The sequence below is a fragment of the Echiichthys vipera genome (genome assembly GCF_963691815.1).
Source record: "Echiichthys vipera genome assembly, chromosome: 1".
In the NCBI taxonomy this organism is placed as follows: Eukaryota; Metazoa; Chordata; class Actinopteri; order Perciformes; family Trachinidae; genus Echiichthys; species Echiichthys vipera.
Window position 1 is genome coordinate 35,666,213 of NC_139826.1, and position 18,119 is coordinate 35,684,331.

The following is an 18,119-nucleotide window of genomic DNA, read 5'->3' on the forward strand; positions in this document are numbered from 1 at the left end:
GAACTCACCCGCTGAAGTCCCTTCATTTCTCATCTGTCCTAGACTGAAGAGAGGGGAGCAGCAGGATTTAACTTTATGTACTACTGCCATCTACTGGGGCTGATTTGAAAGTGCAACAGCAATTCATGCTCTCTAGGACATGATGCAGGTGAAGAGTTGAGTGGAGAACTAGAACTGGAGGGATTCAGATCTTTGCTGTCCGTGTTTTCCCAGGTGGTGGTGGACACCAGTCTGGAGAGCCCAGCAGGTTTGGCGATTGACTGGGTGACCAACAAGCTCTACTGGACTGATGCTGGTACACGGCCTCATTTCACATATCATTTCATGTCACATAAAATCATATTGTTCACATGAAATCATATAGTGGCAGTCACCTGCATGACAATGTGTGCTTTTGGATTTCAACCACTCATGCCATTTCTTGGGTTTTCTCAGGTACGGATCGTATCGAGGTTTCTAATGCAGATGGGAGCATGCGGACTGTCCTGATATGGGAGAACCTGGACCGGCCCAGAGACATTGTCGTTGACCCGATCGGAGGGTGAGATTGTTAAAAAGTAACACATGAACCTGAACTTTGCATAATGCTCTCAGTCTTTCTAACTCATTCTTATCCTTTCTCCGTAGTTTCATGTACTGGACAGACTGGGGTGCCAATCCAAAGATTGAGCGTGCAGGAATGGACGCCTCCAGTCGCATCGTCATCATCTCATCCAATCTGACGTGGCCTAACGGGCTCGCCATTGACTATGAAACTAAACGCCTCTACTGGGCCGACGCTGGCATGAAGACTATTGAGTTTGGTAACTTCGATGGTTCCGATCGACAGGTAAAGGGAGTTTTTGTAATGTTCTGCCTTTTTCATTTACATTTTTTTTAATCAAGCTTTTCTGTTCATTTGGAATCAACTCTTGATGTTAAGAAATGTTCACAGATCTCACAGGACCTCTGCTATGGTTTTACATTCAGGTTTTGATTGGCAGCCAGCTTCCTCACCCCTTTGGTCTGACTGTACACGAGGACAAGCTGTACTGGACAGACTGGCAGTCCAAGAGCATCCAGAGCGCCGACAAGCTCACTGGCTTAGGACGACACACACTGGCCGAAAACTTGGAGAATCTCATGGACATTCACATGTTCCACCGAAACCGCGAGACAGGTCAGTCTGCGTCCTCTAAATATGTTTAATAGATAATTACTGTTATTTACCCAAGCTTGACAAATGGGCCTCCAGGCGTCTGAGCTATTGGGTAGCCTGTCCTGTTAGCATCAGTTTAAGCAGAAGAAGAAGGAGCTTCAATGGCTTTTGCACTTTGCACTGGCTTAAGAAGCCAAGTTAGCCAAGTGCAAAGCAGTATAGTGTCAAAACCCATAAGCTTATGATTATGCATGGTGCAAAAATAATCTGGCATGACAATAATAATAATAATAATGTCACCAATAGAGGCCTGGATTTTAGCTATTGGTCATAAAAATCACGACTTAATGTTTGACATAGATTGTCCATTTCAAAAGCAGTACAGAGATTTAAAATTAACAAACGAGAGATGTGTCACTATATGTAACGTGTCTTGTTGGTTTTGTGTAGTCTCTGTTGACAAAGGAAACCAAATCTCCTCCTGTCACTTTCTACTTTTCTGATTTTTGCTGCCTATTCTCAGAGCTCAGATCCTGTTTCTCTGCTGACACTGAGAGGATTATAGGTAAACTGAACCCAGATCACTGGCTGTCAGGTTAGAGAGCCTCGGGGGCTCATACCAAACTGAAACCTCACTGATGCGTGGGGCTTTCCCATGTTCCCTTAAGGGAAGTTGCGTGTTTCTCTTTTGTTTTCCCCAGTTTCTCCCATTCCCTTTCCATTCCCTGCCTAAAAGCTAACCTAGAAAGTAGGACGGTTGGTGAGCTGAGTTGCTTTGTGTGTCTTCATCTGTAGTGCGCAACCCGTGTGAGATGAATAATGGAGGCTGCAGCCACCTCTGTCTCCTGGCTCCTGCTCCCAAAGCCTCCAGCTGTGCCTGTCCCACTGGTATCAACCTGCAGACGGACGGGAAGACCTGCACGCCTGGTATGAAACTTTGTCTAATGTGTCAAAAATAATCCGGTTCTTGTTTCTGTTCATCCATGTTTACATGTACCTTCTTCTTGTAGATAATGCTAATGATTTTCATGGTGCAGGTCAAAATATAAAGATATAGAAGAGCTCTGGTGAATACCACCTCTACTGTAACTCTTTGACATCCAAGGCAACATTATACTTGATGGATCATCACCAAAAGACATGAGTGCCAAAACACCAAACATTTTAATCTCAAATGTAAATGAGAAAAGGCGCAGTTTTATAAGCCTGCAAATATCAGGAGAGAAAAAGATTTGTGATGTGTGTTGATTTGTGTGCAGGGATGAGCAGCTTCCTGGTCTTTGCACGGAGGACTGACATCAGGATGGTTTCTTTGGATATCCCTTACTTTGCTGATGTGGTTCTGGCCGTCAATAGCTCCATGAAAAACACCATCGCCATCGGGGTCGACCCCAAAGAAGGTTTGTGCATCTTCACAAAGTTTTAAAATGCCTCTTTCCAATAGACAAGTTATGTAGAAATGGTGACGTTACATGTGTATGTGGCTGCTCCTCCAGGAAAAGTCTACTGGTCGGACAGCACACTGAAGAAAATCAGCAGGTCCAACATCGACGGAAAAGCACAAGAAGACATCATAGCTACAGGTGAGGAGGATGGCGTGCATGTACGATGCTGTTGAACTCCACCCAGTCAGGTTGTCATGACTCCATCTTTATCTCTCTTTGTAGGGTTGGTGACGACTGATGGTTTAGCGGTGGATGCTGTTGGCAGGAAGATCTACTGGACGGACACGGGGACCAACCGCATTGAGGTTGCCAACCTGGACGGCTCCATGAGGAAAGTCCTCGTCTGGCAAAACCTGGACAGCCCTCGAGCGATCGCCCTTTATAACGAGATGGGGTGAGGCTGCTAGAGCGTGACTTCTGAACTTTTGTTCTCGGTCCTACTTTCTGTCTTTAACTCTGACCTTTAAGCTATGTCCCTCTTCTCTTCTCCAGTTATATGTACTGGACAGACTGGGGAGAGCATGCTAAGCTGGAGCGCTCAGCGATGGATGGTTCAGACCGCGTGGTCCTCATCAGCAACAACCTGGGCTGGCCCAACGGCCTGGCCATCGACATGGCCGGCTCACAGTTACTGTGGGCTGACGCTCACACCGAGGTGCAGCAGTGACTCCTAATGACACCATTTTCACTTTACTTCTAAACTTAAATAGGACGAAAGCCTCTCTGTGTTTTTAAGGACTTGTGATGTTGATGAAACAGAACTTTAACTTCATTCTGCTGTTACATTCACAGCAAGATTTGTCGAAAGTGTTGAAAAAAGAGGAAGTGTTGAAAATGATAATAATAATAATAATAATAATAATAATAATAATCTGTATCTATATAGCACTTTTTAAACAAGGGCTTTACAAGATTAGTAAAATACTTTTAATCCAAATCCCCAAAAAAACTTTTGTTTTCATAAAGATGATTTTTGGTGGTTATAATCATCTCGTCTCTCTGTTCCTCTCCAGCGCATTGAGGCGGCTGACCTAAATGGGCAGAATCGCCACACCCTCGTGTCCCCAGTCCAGCACCCGTACGGTTTAACCCTGCTAGGGTCCCACATCTACTGGACCGACTGGCAGAGCCGCAGCATCCAGCGAGCCGACAAGAACACCGGGACCAACACCATCACGGTGCGGCCCAACCTGCCGGGCCTGATGGACATCCAGGCCGTGGACAGGGAGAGGCCACTGGGTGAGTCTGAGGACTATGGAGACACTTTATAGATGCTTTATAAATTAAAGCATATTAGAGCAAAAAAAACAAACAAGCACTTTGTTATCTTTAGACTGACAGCAGTCAGTACACATAACTGTGTGACTGGTATTGAAATTGAAACAGCGCTGCTGTCTCATAAAAAGTGTTTCTATCTTCTATTCCATATCTTATGTACTGCTTTGCATAATATATAAATATATATATTTTTGAGGGGGGATGTTTTTGGGCAGTTTTCAAGCCTTTCATTAGATAGGACAGACAGGAAATGGGATGAGAGAGAGAGGCAGACATGCAGCTGAAGGTCCTCGAGGCGGCGGCCGCAGGTCCAACTCCGACCTGCGGCCGCTGCCTCGAGGACCTTCAGCTACTTTACATGGGGTGCATGCTCTATCCATTATGCCACCGGCCATCCCTCTGGATTATTTTGTAGATTTTTGCAGTTTCAAACAGCTTCCTACATTTTTCAGATTTGCTCAGTTGTTCCTTCATTATGGCCACTCTTTTTCCTTTTCTGGATTTCTTTCCATCCACCTCTATTTTTGCTGTCCTTACATGATGATCCCAAATACAGCTGTTGATTGTAGTATGTGTAGCTCACCAGGTGATTGACAAGTGATTATATATGTCCTAGAAACAGTAAGACACCAAAAATGCGCCTGTGTCTCTTTGCATCAATCCCTCTGTTTCTGACCTCTCCAGGTTTTAATAGGTGTGGCAGGAGGAACGGGGGTTGCAGCCACCTGTGCCTGCCTCGTCCCAATGATACCTCCTGCGCCTGTCCCACCGGCATCCTGCTAAAGGGAGATGGCAGGTCATGTGACGACTCCCCAGAGTCGTACCTGATCTTCTCCAACCGCGTGAGTGTGCGCAGAATCTCCCTCGACACCAATGACCACACCGACGTGCACGTACCGGTGCCTGAGCTGCACAACGTCATCTCGCTGGACTACGACAGCGTGGACGGAAAACTTTACTACACCGACGTCACCCTGGATGTTATAAGGTGTGAAAGCAAAAGTATTTTTCTCCCCCTAAGACAGTGAAAACACACTTATTCACATTCAATACTTTTAACATATAAAATGGATCTTACAGTCATGTGTAGAATAACAAAATCAGTAAGGTGGGATCATCAGGATTATTTTATCTGGAGTGTCTATTTACGCCCGGGTGAAGATGGCCTTGGATGCATGATCTGGTTATTTATACCTGACCCCCCTCACTCACCGCCTCAAAGAGCGACAAAGTGTGATATCATGGTAGTTAACGGTGGGTGAGTGGGTTTAGCATTGGACTTTCACCCAGGAGACCATGGTCCGATCCAGCTTGGGATAACTTAAAATTTTGTTGACTTATTATTTTCACAGTTTGGTTAGATGCAGGCAACAAAGCTACATGATTAGGTTTAGTTAAAAAAATGGGTGACTATAGCATTGTTGGCTACCAACACCAGGGTACAAATAGCATTCATTGATATTTTTACCAGGGCGAAAAACGCCTTTGCCTATTTTATCTGCTCTAAACAACAAACCTGATGTCATGACTCTACTTTGTCCTGTAGGCGTGCAAACCTAGACGGCACTGGCATGGAGACCGTGATCAGCCAGGGCCTGAAGACCACAGATGGGCTGGCTGTAGACTGGGTGGCCAGGAACATGTACTGGACTGACACCGGGCGTAACACCATCGAGGTGGCCCGCCTGGACGGAACGAGCCGCAAAGTCCTGGTCAACAACAGCTTGGATGAACCCCGAGCCATTGCAGTGTTCCCAAGCAAAGGGTAAGAGAGGGGGGTGAGCTGGGATACACTCGCAAATTAAAATTTGGGTTTTGACTCAAAAGTTTACCATTTAAAAAAAAAAATTTGCAGCTTTAAAAAAATGTCTTAGCCAGATAATGAACTATGCTGACATTGAGATATAGCAGTAAGGCAAACGAAGCAATTTGTGAAACAAGGTTGCAGATATTTTCAACTTCATACAACTTTATACAATAGAAAGTCTCCTCACCAGTTCACCTCAACTCTGCAGGTTCCTGTTCTGGACTGACTGGGGTCACATCGCAAAGATCGAGCGATCTCACCTGGACGGCTCGGACCGAAAGGTTCTGATCAACACCGACCTGGGCTGGCCCAACGGTCTCACGCTAGACTACGACACGCGAAGGTCAGAGCGAGAGAGAAGCATGTCTGTAGAAGGAGCTCCCTGTCTGGCTGTTTTGCTCACATGGGCCTCGTAAATTAGATTAGATTTTATGAAAGTTTCATGATCTAATTGTCCCTGTGGGGAAATCAGATCATGGCAGTATCCGAACGTAAATCTACATCTGAGTGTGTGATGTTGTCTGCAGGATCTTCTGGGTGGACGCCCACTTGGACAGGATCGAGAGTTCGGACCTGAATGGGAAACTGAGGCAGGTCCTCGTCAGCCCGGTGTCCCACCCATTCGCCCTCACGCAGGTACCACCTACCCCCTCCTCACCCTCAGCTGTCGATCACTGGGCTGACCCTTCCTTTTGGCTGCCTCCTCTTCCACTCACCTGCTCTCTTTCACTCATCGGCTCACCGTGTGACACTCACTGGTCGTCCCTCCGTCCTCCAACTCATGCTGAACCCATTTGACTTAACCATTTCTTCTACTTCTCTTCCACTCTGACCCTCATTTTTCTTCCTCCCCTTTCCCTTCCCTTTCTTCCTCCCATACCCCTTCTCCTTGTCTGTGTTTTTCCTCTCCTCTCTTCTTCTCCCTCGTTTCCCCAGTTGAAGCCGGTGTCCTCCCCTCTAACTCCTTTCTCCCGACTCTCGCAGCAAGACCGCTGGATCTACTGGACGGACTGGCAGACTAAGTCCATCCAGCGGGTGGACAAGCACACCGGCCGTAACAAGGAAACAGTGCTGGCCAACGTGGAGGGCCTCATGGACATTATAGTGGTATCACCTCACAGACAGACAGGTAATGACACTTTCAGCCGACATGGGAGACACCAAAGACCTCACTATGTATATCTATGAGGACACTGATGCACAAAGTGTTCTGCTGGTAAAGTGTTGCAGCAGCAAAGTCGGATTTGGAAGTGTGAACTTCAAATATAGCAGACAATAAATGCAGGTACAGAAAGGGTTGCAAGTCTAGTCAGTTTGGGAAGCTAGAGTTGCCATAGAAACGGACCATAAACTGGGCACAGAAGAAGAAATTAACCTGATGCCAAGACACAAACCCAGGTTTAAAATGTATTTAACTCAATATTAAACACAAGAATTTACACTAATTTGATCTACAATAGTCGATCTTTAGGCAATCGGTGCTGTGTGGTTAGCTGTTTTTTGTCAGCCTCTGTATCATAACATGATATTTAGTACAGCCTCAAAAATGAATGAATATATCGTACAGTTACAACAAAATCAAAACAATAATTAACCCAATCAACTTTGAGATTTGTTTTGGTTGCTTTACCTCCCTGTGAAAATGAATTAGAAGTCACATGGATTTAAAATTAACAGTTAACCGTCGCTCTAATGCTACTTAGCCAAACATGATGGATTTGTTTGAGCGTATTTTATATAATTTGATGAATGGAGACAGTATTTTACTTGAGCCAAGCTCTGGTAATTAGTTTGATTTGTATTTCAGTTTGTAACAAACTACATCGCTGTTTTCTTTAAGAGGGCTGGGACCTTCATGTTCCAGTGTCACAATACTGTTGCAGGCAGAATTCAAATGTCATCGTTCTCAACTGATGAAATGAACCAGACTTAAGGAGGACACACTCCCTGATTTCAAATAAACCACTCAGACTGTGTGGTGCCAGTTGTGAATGCCCCCTGTCCTTTTTCGTTAGGTACCAATCTCTGCGGGGTAAACAATGGCGGCTGCACTCACCTCTGCTTCGCCAAGACCAACAGTTTTGTGTGCGCCTGTCCTGATGAACCAGATGGGCGACCCTGCTCAACCAGTGAGTGACCAATGTGACGGTGCAGTGTGTTTGCATGTTTTGGCCTAAATCCCATATGCTTGGCCATACAGACATTTTCATAGTAGGATTATCCTCTACACAGTTTCCCAAGATTAAAATACTGAACATCCAACATCATATAGCGTATTTTTGTATTAATACATGGCTCCGGAGTATAAGTCTCACCAGCCGAAAATGCAGAATAAAGAAGGAAAAAAACATATATAAGTTGAACTAGAGTATAAGTCGCATTTTTTGGGGAAATGTATTTGATAAAATCCAACACCAAGAATAGACATTTCATCTTGAAAGGCAATTTAAAATAAAACTAGAATAGAGAACAACAGGCTGAATAAGTGTACGTTATATGACGCATAAACAACGAGCTGAGAACGTGCCTGATATGTTAACGTAACATATTACGGTAAGAGTCATTCAAATAACTATTACATATAGAACATGCTATACGTTTACCAAACACTCTGTCACTGCTAATCACTAAATCCAATGAACTCTTCTTCCTCTGTGTCACTTCTGAACAACTCTGCCAAATCCAAAGGTAGACAATGCGCCGCTTAGCTCAAGCATTAGCAGGTAGCATCTTTTTTTTCACAATGCACTTCTGCCATGACCCGCCCCCGCCGAATTTTGATTGGTTGACGTGTGTGTGTGTGACGATTGCTGATTTATAGTCTCTTATGTGACTGACATAAATAATAGCCCGGGCTATTATTTGATATTTTACGGTAATGTGTTAATAATTTCACACATAAGTCGCCCCAGAGTATAGTGAACTATATAGTAGACTATAGTAAGTCGTACCCCCGGCCGAACTATGAAAAAAACTGCGACTTATAATCCGAAAAATACGGTACTGGCAAAGAAATAAGACTCCTATCAAAAAAAAAAAACATTACCAAAACCACCAGAATTCGTGTGTTTCAAGACACTCAGGTTCTAATGTGCATGCGTTAACAGTTTCAGGTTACATCCCCACCTCTCCTGCCAGAGGAACCACCAGCACTCCAGTCCCCAACAAGATCCCCAAAGCTCCAACTGACACTCCACATGGAGGACCCTCACCGGTCAAGTATGTCTTTACGTCGTCTGTCCATTTGAATGATTTCTTTAAAAGGAGAGATGCATTTTGAATGTAATCAAAAACGTAACCCTGTTATATTCTATTCTATTAATACAAAAAACCATACACCACTATCACTTTATCGCGACATTTTTTCTCCAAATGCTCTTTTATAGTTTCTATATATTTGTTGTACTGCTGCAGCAACCACAGCTCCCTGCTGATCAGTAATAGAGGTGTATCTTATCTTATCTTATCCCACTGAGAAAACCAGTTGACTGTGTTGACTGAAAGCATGCTGGCATCAATGCTTTAAAATTCTACGCACGATTCTTGTTTTCAAAATACTTAGTGCTCTCAACCCTTTTATAGTGGTTGGATCATTTTATCATCCCATAGTGCAGTATATATATAATATAATAATTCATGTTCAACAGAATACACGTTTGGATTTTCAACCAACAGTAAGACTACAGTAGCTTACAGACTCTTCCCAAAGGCCCTACAGAGCGCTTTTCTCCGAGGCAAACTATATCATGTTTTGACTTCACAAGGTTGTTACAGCTAATATTAAATCGATTTCTCTGTTTCTCCTTTATTTTTACAGCTGCACTGACAAGAACCTCAATGTAGAAGGCTGTTTGAGCAACGTGGTGACGGCTCCTCACGGTCAGTACACCCCGTCATCAGTTTGCACACCGCTCGTAGACTTAAAGGAACAGCCTGACATTTGGGAAATTCACCATCTTACCCACAGTAAAAAGCGATGTATTCATCTTATCCAGAGATCCAGGATGTGTTTTGCCTAGCTTAGCTAGACTGGAAGCAGGAGGAAACTGCTAGCCTAGCTCTATTGGGGTCGCCGCTGTAGGTTATTAGCTTGTTGACAACTTTGGTTGCTTCCGGTTTAGCTTTGCTAATGTAACATTTAAGTCACGTGAGAGTGACATGAATTACCAGTTTCCAACTTGTAAATATCAAGCACCAGACAATAACGAATGAGAAGTTAGTTTTAGATATACTCGACATGGCACAAATGATACAGGAGTTAGGTAACGTAAAGCCGCACATAGCGTGTAACATATCTAACCTGACTGTATCTAGCTGTATTGCTAGCAAGCTCAACATATGATGTACACAGTTTCCGGTGTCGCTGCTTTCTCCAAAATGGAGCCCAAAAGGGTCCAACGGAGGAGACGGGCCCAAATCTGGAGCTCCGCAGCTAGAAAAAGCAAACAAATACGGACGCTTAAGTCCGCCAAAGTCTATCATCAAAGTTATTAAATCCAAATTAACACTTATAGAAACTTTATTAATATAGCACTTCTCAAAAACCAGGCTACACAGGCAACACACTGAAACAACATAAAAACTCAACAAGGTAGAAGAAGCCCAATGACACCTGCAGCCATCATTGTGAGTTTCTGATGATGTGAACACTGACGGATTGTAAATATGGGAACCTCTCTCAACCTCACCTTCTGTCCCACGGACATGAGTGCAACATAAGCTGGGCTAAACACTTTCAGAACTACAGTATCTCTTTACTGAGATGAAACTGAAATAGGGGACATTTTTCAAATAGTCTGTGATATTCTTTTAGGCAAAGACACTGGATTGTTTACGTAAACACACCAGTCTTTAACATCTGTGCCATCTGTTGCAGGGGAAGGACTTCATATCAGCTATGTGATCGGTGGAGTTTTGACCATCCTGGCTATTCTGATCCTCATTGCTGCTTTGATTATTTACAGGTGAGTCCCCCGCTTGACACATTTCCCTAGTCTTAAACACAGGGTACGATAAGTTACATTGGATACAATGCATGGCAGATAGTTTCATTTAGTACGCCATTACCCGTTTTCTCCTCGTTTTTGATCGACAGACATAAAAAGTCGAAGTTTGCCGACCCAGGAGTGAGCAACCTGACCTACAGTAACCCCTCGTATCGGACTTCCACACAAGAGGTCAAGATTGAGGCGTCACAGAAGCCTCCAATATACAACCAGCTTCGATATAAGAAAGAGGTAACTGACATTCTGGACCCTGAAGTGAAAACGACAGATGCTTTTTGTTTAATATAAGAATGGATTTCAGGTGAATCCATGATAATTCCATAGAATGATCACAAACTATGGAGGTGTACGGTGGGTAACCACGGAGACAAATGACTTTAATGTTTGTCTCATTGATTGTGTTGAAATATTGTAACATGTGAGAGAAGCAGGTTACAGACACCAGCGCTCATCCCACCCAACCACCCTCCCCTCTCTCCTCAATGCAGCTCTCTCATCCCTACAACTCCCTCTCCCCCTTTATCTTTTGACCCACTTGTCCCGCGGAGAGGTAGTTACACAGCATGAAGGAGTGGTGTCCTCTGTTGCCTCTTTGTTTTCCTTCACTTTTTCTGTCTTTCACCGCATGCAAGCTGCTATCCAACATTAACACTGTCTCTCTGGTGCAGTTTCAGAGCTCTGTGATCAGCAGCATGACAGTGTTTATGCCACTTATGTCTGTGTCTGTCATTATACTAGAGCTGCTTGATTATGGCAAGAATTATAGTCGCAATTATTTAACATTTTTACTCATTGACTTTTCAAACATGCATTTATTGAACTATTTTAAGTCTTTTAGCAGTTGATTTTCTTAAACTTTAAATATAATTCCTCTGAAAAACAAGTAAAAACTGAATGTAGAAATTAGATTAATAATTAATAACTCGAAACTCAAAAAATGTAAACAAATAAAATGTGAAAAATGTATATATTTGAACAAAAATTCAAGAAATAATAAATAAAAATAAATTAGATCAAAATAAAAAAGGATCAACTATGTCATAATGTTAGTGCATTGCCATAAATAAATGAAAACTCCTAAACACATCTTTTAACATTTTGGCACAGTAAATTCAATATATTTCAGTCAGTAAGTCGGTGAAAATGGACGAAAGCGCACCACTGTAAAGGTAAGGGCTGCCCTGGATTTATAACACGAGACAAAGTGAGAGTCATTGTGAAACAGAATGCATCACAATAATCGTTTCACCTCAATTATCTTGTTTTCTCAATCGTTGAAAGACAAAATCCTAATTGATAGTCGATTGCAATAAAATCCGCCCTACATTACATCAGTCACAAATAAATGATGACGCCTTGGAATAACTCTAAACATTGCAGGAGCACAGTGCAATTGGTAGTCTACGTGACAGAATTGTGATCTACTGTAATTAATAGCTGTTCTTGAACTCAACGCCACATGTCTCACTGCAGGATGTAAGATGATGTTGTTGACTGCAAGATTTGCTGTTTGTCAAAAAAGAGGGAGGAATCAAAGGATGTCCGCTTCTTGTTTTCATCAGTATTCATCATTAAAAGCTATGTACATGAGGTTCAATCAATGCAGAATTCTCTGTCTATTGCAACCCATTGCACCAGCTGTCAAAAAAAAAGCCTCCTTTAAAATACTCGAAACTTTATGGCTGTGCGACTCGTGGGCTGTTTGTAAAAAGCAGCAGTTTCAAGCAAACTTAGGTCATTTTGCCTCTGTTTCAACAGGTGTTCCACACCTACTGTGTGTACTTTTTCATGCTGGAGCCGAAGAGACACTGTTCAAATGATTCCTGCTACTACTACAAATTGAATCATTTGTCAAGAGGTGTTATACACAGCACCGCAGCACAAGCACAGCTCTATTTGAAAAATAACGTCTCCCTGTTTGTGGGCCGTAAAGCAATACAGTAGATATCACTCCAGATTACACGGGCTGACAGCCTGGTGTTTTGTTTATGGCAATTATGTGTCTGCAGCACCTTAATCTGAAAATGAAAAACTACATCAGAAGAACACGTAGCATTACTAAAAGAGGAGCCAACTGACTGTGCATGGGGTGTGTTTGAAGTTGACATCTTGTTCTTGAGTGGTGTGCAGTTGGCTGCTGATTAATCCTTGAAGGGAAATCCACCTTTAACAGGTTGAACTTTTTAAGTTTTGGTGAGGTTTGTGTTAAAGTTTGTAATGTCAATAACCTGTAGTTATCCTTTATAAAGGAGGGAATGGTTAGGGTTTAGCAAGGAAGAATGAAAGAAAAGAATGGGCATGTAACAAAGAAATAAAGGAGATAAAGGAGAGTCAGGCTATCTTACAGGTGAGTACACTGAAAACAACATTAAATCACAAATTGATTCCTAGATACACAGTAAACTGCAGAATACCTTTAGGTGGATTTTCCCTTTAAACTCCTCATATAGAGGCTACCACTCTCTGACTTACTATTTGTTTCTCGTTGTCCAGGGGGGAGTGGACGGAGGCTACACCAAGGAGAAGATCCGCATTGTGGAGGGTGTGTGTCTCCTGTCCAATGAGGAGCTTTACTGGGATGACCTAAAACAAATCAAGCCGTCCCGGGGGGGCCTGCACACCTGCATGCGTACAGACACCGTGTCCCTGCAGGCCAGCAGTGCTTCGCTAGATGATGGCGAAACGGAGCAGCTCCTCCAGGAGGAAGCGTCTGAATGCTCCTCCATAACCACTCTGACCCCTTCGGCCATCACCCCACATCGTCACAACCAGCACAGCCTGCCTGACACCGGCTGGGCCTCCACACGCAAGCCCTCCACAGAGAGCGAAGTGTGAGGAATGCTCCCTGACCTAGCCGCTTTATCTCAACATCCGTTACCTAACACACACATACACACATCTGTATTTATAGCTGGTGCAAACACACACAGAGAAATAGGTAGAAAAACAGTAACAGTTGCAGATGTAGATTAACGCTACAAACGGACCTGGTTAGACACACAAGCTCCATACACACAACTCATGTCTCTGAAACTGGGGCTCCGTCCTACTTGTGCGCACACACGCACACACACACACACACACAAATGCAGTACAGACATCCGACAGTACCCGCAGTGATACTGCCTTTGAGCAAAATGATAAACTAATGAGCATGCTGGAATAAGAAAGCAAAGGACTCTGGGGAGAAAGGGAACAGAGAGACACAAGCGTTATCTGGAGCCTTTTTAAAGGATGCAGACTCTCAATGCGACAAACGCTTCTCTGTGTACAACTTCACCTTTTGTTTTTTGTGAACTTTTTTTTTCGGACGAAGATAGAACGATGTACTCCCTGGACGACGTAACCGCGACGCTCTCTCTAATGCCACTCATGTCTTTCTCTATTTATGAACGTTTTTTGTACTCGCCGAGTGGGTTTGCTGACTTTCAGACAATGGGCGAGAGTGTCGTGTTCGAACTTTGTGCCGCAGGACCCGGGTATTCAAGAATTGTATTTATGACAGTGCCAAAGGGTGGGGCTTCACAGAGTCTCCATGCTTCTTTCAGCATTTACACCTTAATAGAAATGTATCTTATTTACGGGCTGTTTGTTTCGTTAGGATTTACTGACTTTCCTTCACCGCTGGGAGACCTCCAGGATTACACCACCTGCTTCTGATTCCCTATTTTACAGCCTCCAACAGGTCAAGCAAGGACTTACTGTAGCTGGTACTCTTAGTTTGTTGCAGAAGTCCGTTCAATCTTTTGCAAAAGTAACCTGTTTTCCTGTTTTTTTGTTTTGTAAAAGTTGTAATTCAACCATTGCTGATCCTCGGGCAGAGCAGAGGAAGCCACCATGAAGTAACAGCCTAAGTGCCAAACATTTTGTTTTTCTCCCTCCTTCAGCTGTTTAATTATTTATCCTCAGATGTTCACGACGTTCTTTTTTTTACTTTGGTTCGGTCACCCAGATCACAGAAAAGCATATTTTCTCGGACCTGTACCACTAGGGATATTCAGCCATGCAGATAGTTGTGGTTTTATTTACCTAGGTGTTAGACACCTGCGGACTTCTTCTGCCTCAAAACACTCAAATCGAATCTTTCAGTCAGTGTTTCTTTCATTGGTCTTTCGGAAAAAGAGTGAAAATGTTGCTTGAGTAATACCCTCCAGATAAATGATTATGTACGACAGCACTTACTATTACAATTTGAAGCTCTTTGATTTTAACAAGTTCGACAAAAATACAATTTTTAATGCAAAAAAAAAAAACAACAGCTCCCTTGATTTGATTTTTCAGCACAGGTGTATGTATGATATCCTCATCCTTATCCGTGATATCTACCCACATTCTCTAGTAATGTCATCTCTACAACTTCTTAGCTTTAACCTCAGCCGCCTAAAAAGTATTTATACGCCATTCAGCCCTCCCTTTTCATTCTCATACCGACCAAATTGTTTTTAAAAGGCTGCAACAAACATATATATTAGATAAACAGTGATATTATGTCATGTTTTTTAGAAAAAAATCTATTTTAACTAATTAAATAAACAAGATAATGTTGATAAAGGTCATGTCGTAGGGTTAGATTTACAGTATAGATGTTTGCGTCACTACATGTGTCAATGTGATCCTGGGAATTATTTTCTTACTTATGGAACGTAATCACAAAAGTTCCAGTTCCTCTTCTTAGGCTCTGTTGTATCGGGGGTTGGGGCAAGTTTCCGAGGTTAAAATATATCAAAAACTAAAGTATCTGCATGGCCAAACACTACTAGAGGTAAATGAGACTATTTGTTCTTTTTGTAATTTGAGTTTCGATCCATGAACTCGAAATCTGTAACGCAAAGGTGTACTTGTAGTATCTGCCACAGTACAGTATAACAAATGGGTAACTTAGGAACACTGTGCATGTCTGACCCCATCAGACAGTGAGGGTTATAGTTTAGAAATGTATCACTGACAACTTACTGAAAAAAATGAATTTAATACAAGTAAAGATATTATGCATTGCTTTAACTTTAGAGTACCATTCTGTCTGTTGTTGAAACACGGTACAAGGAAATACTATATTGCTATATTGTCAAATATATTGGTTACACTCTATATAACCAGTATTTTGAAGTATCTGCTACAAGCTCAGCAACTTGCTGATTTGCTGCTAGACGAAGCACTGAGGCCAATGAAAGAGGGTCTTGGCAGCTACATAACTACGGTCTCTGACAGTTGGTCGACTGCAGGCACACAGAGCATCACAGCGACCCAGTAACCAATCATCCCGGCTCACAGTCCCTCCAACTCTGCTGCAGGAATGCTGTACAGATTTTATCATGCGGATATAAGCAAACATTTCTGTTGAAGATATTGTGTTTATTAAGTTGTATAGTCTTTTGTACAAAGGGATTTCATGACTGTTTTTTAGACTTGTGTTAATTTTACTCACTGGAGAAGATTTTTTTTTTTTTTTTTTGCTGGATTATTTTAACCACTGTGTTTCCAAGCCTTGTAAATGATAGGGAAGATGCCAGTTATTTAATAGTGCTCTTTTATCTTCTGATATACTGGTTGCGTATAGCTGTTGTAAAGTTAACAAAAAGAGGTATTTATGATTTCTGTTTGGTTGTCACTTGATGTGTAAATATGAAAAGACTGTATATGTATTTCCATGGCAGTACTAACAAGCTGTGTTGTGTGATATAGTGAATGATCCCTTTGCTATCTTTTAATATAAAATTGCATTTGCATTTCAGTGAAACCTTTGGCTCATCTCACTCATCTATACACGGATTGCTTTTAGACAAAATGTCATTCTCATCAGACACAATCATCATATAGCAATAAAGGAACAGCAAATGCCTGCTTCTGTAGATAATTACAGACGTAATGGGAACAAAGATGAAATCAGAAAATCAGGGAGAAGGCATGGAGCCAAGTCATTCAAGTTAGAGCAACAGTGCACAGTAACAGAGGAGGGATATATCTCCCAGGACAAATAGTCTTAGTAAAGAATGTAGCACAGTCATTAGTAGAACCACATTAAAATGACAAAGTCAAGTAAATAACTATTAATAACAAGTACATTTTAAGTGTAATATGTTAGAGGTTCAGGCTGAGTGTTGGGGTTGGTGTCAGGAGGCAAAACACAAATATACCATTCAAAGCTAAAAGAGGATGACAGTTTATTGCAGACAACATACAAATGTACAAATAGCATTTTGCGTAATCTAATCATACTCAAAAATATGTCTGTTGACTGAAAACAAGCTTTGACAAGCACCATAAAACATTAGCAACTTGGATTTAGTTGCAATGTTATGTTCAGACTTTGTTATATAAGATACAAAAAAAAGTCATGACCGAAAGAACGAGGTCGCGGGTACAAGCGGCCGAAATGGGTTTTCTCAGGAGGGGGGCTGGAGTCTCCCTTAGAGAGAGGGGGAGAAGTTCAGCATCCGTGAGGAACTGGGAGTAGAGCCGCTGCTCCTTTGCGTTGAAAGGAGCCAGTTGAAGTGGTTCAGGATCATCTGGTAAGGATGCCCCCTGGGCGCCTCCCTAGGGAGGTGTTCCAGGCACGTCCAGCTGGGAGGAGGCCTCGGGGAAGACCCAGGACCAGGTGTAGAGATTAGATCTCCACACTGGCCTGGGAACGCCTCAGGATCCCCCAGTTAGAGCTGGTTAATGTGGCCCGGGAAAGGGAAGTTTGGGGTCCCCTGCTAAAGCTGCTGCCCCAGCGACCTGACCCCGGATAAGTGGTTGAAGATGAGATGAGATACAAGAATAAAAATATTATTTCATTAAATACGGCAACACAACAAATCTTTATAGGATTACAATTGCTTTAATGGCATCAGGGTGAATGTGGTCCATTGACGCATCAGTATCACTATGTGAAAGCAGCCATGTTGGGACAACAACTGTCAAAGTATAGAGTACTAGAAGTCCGATAAACTGCCACATCGGGTTAAAATGTATTCTTGGGGTGAGCCACTGGGTTGTGCTCAGATTTGTGCACAATTATAGTGGGAAAAATCAATATTTCTATAAGTACTTTCTATTATGCAAAACCCAGTGACAATGAGAAATAAAATCTAAAATAAAAAAAATTAAAAATCCACTTATTTCATGGCATTTTTTATTATTATTTGGTGTTTCTAGTGTAAACCAACATACTGAGCTAGTGTGAGGTGTGAATATAAAGGGCGTTGCTCTTTTCGAGTGAGTGTTCCCACGTGACACCTATACAACTTGTCATTGGTGGTTAAACAGGTAAGCTGTTTAAACTGTCCAATAAGCGTCCAGCATCGTTTCGGCGTTTGAGCCAATCAGCGATGAGCTTTACAAAACGCACTAGCTTAAAATGAGACGAGAACGAGAAGTCCCGATGAACTCTCTCTGTCTGTGCTGGAAGATTCTCTACGACGGTAAGCACAATGTTTATTAAAAATAATAACCTGTATAAGTCC

The 18,119-nt window shown here is 42.5% G+C and overlaps 1 protein-coding gene across 4 annotated transcripts in view; it reads left to right on the forward strand.

The window, feature by feature from the left end:
* lrp4 (low density lipoprotein receptor-related protein 4) overlaps positions 1 to 16,360 on the forward strand; it is a 119,679-nt gene extending 103,319 nt beyond the window's left edge. Inside the window, exons 18-39 of one of the 4 annotated variants that reach the window (XM_083916736.1) lie at positions 214 to 295; positions 436 to 541; positions 628 to 829; positions 970 to 1,159; positions 1,934 to 2,065; positions 2,398 to 2,538; positions 2,635 to 2,721; positions 2,806 to 2,977; positions 3,076 to 3,238; positions 3,597 to 3,822; positions 4,546 to 4,849; positions 5,408 to 5,626; positions 5,877 to 6,011; positions 6,196 to 6,304; positions 6,605 to 6,797; positions 7,684 to 7,797; positions 8,776 to 8,887; positions 9,486 to 9,547; positions 10,545 to 10,632; positions 10,764 to 10,905; positions 11,163 to 11,224; positions 13,168 to 13,265. In XM_083916736.1, the coding sequence (XP_083772862.1) occupies positions 214 to 295; positions 436 to 541; positions 628 to 829; positions 970 to 1,159; positions 1,934 to 2,065; positions 2,398 to 2,538; positions 2,635 to 2,721; positions 2,806 to 2,977; positions 3,076 to 3,238; positions 3,597 to 3,822; positions 4,546 to 4,849; positions 5,408 to 5,626; positions 5,877 to 6,011; positions 6,196 to 6,304; positions 6,605 to 6,797; positions 7,684 to 7,797; positions 8,776 to 8,887; positions 9,486 to 9,547; positions 10,545 to 10,632; positions 10,764 to 10,905; positions 11,163 to 11,204 (3,021 nt within the window). In that variant the 3' untranslated portion in view covers positions 11,205 to 11,224; positions 13,168 to 13,265. Of the gene's footprint in view, positions 1 to 213; positions 296 to 435; positions 542 to 627; positions 830 to 969; positions 1,160 to 1,933; positions 2,066 to 2,397; positions 2,539 to 2,634; positions 2,722 to 2,805; positions 2,978 to 3,075; positions 3,239 to 3,596; positions 3,823 to 4,545; positions 4,850 to 5,407; positions 5,627 to 5,876; positions 6,012 to 6,195; positions 6,305 to 6,604; positions 6,798 to 7,683; positions 7,798 to 8,775; positions 8,888 to 9,485; positions 9,548 to 10,544; positions 10,633 to 10,763; positions 10,906 to 11,162; positions 11,225 to 13,167 lie in introns of all 4 variants that reach the window. The other 3 variants (XM_083916737.1, XM_083916734.1, XM_083916735.1) reach the window with 3 other exon arrangements.
* Positions 16,361 to 18,119: the final 1,759 nt, after the last annotated feature.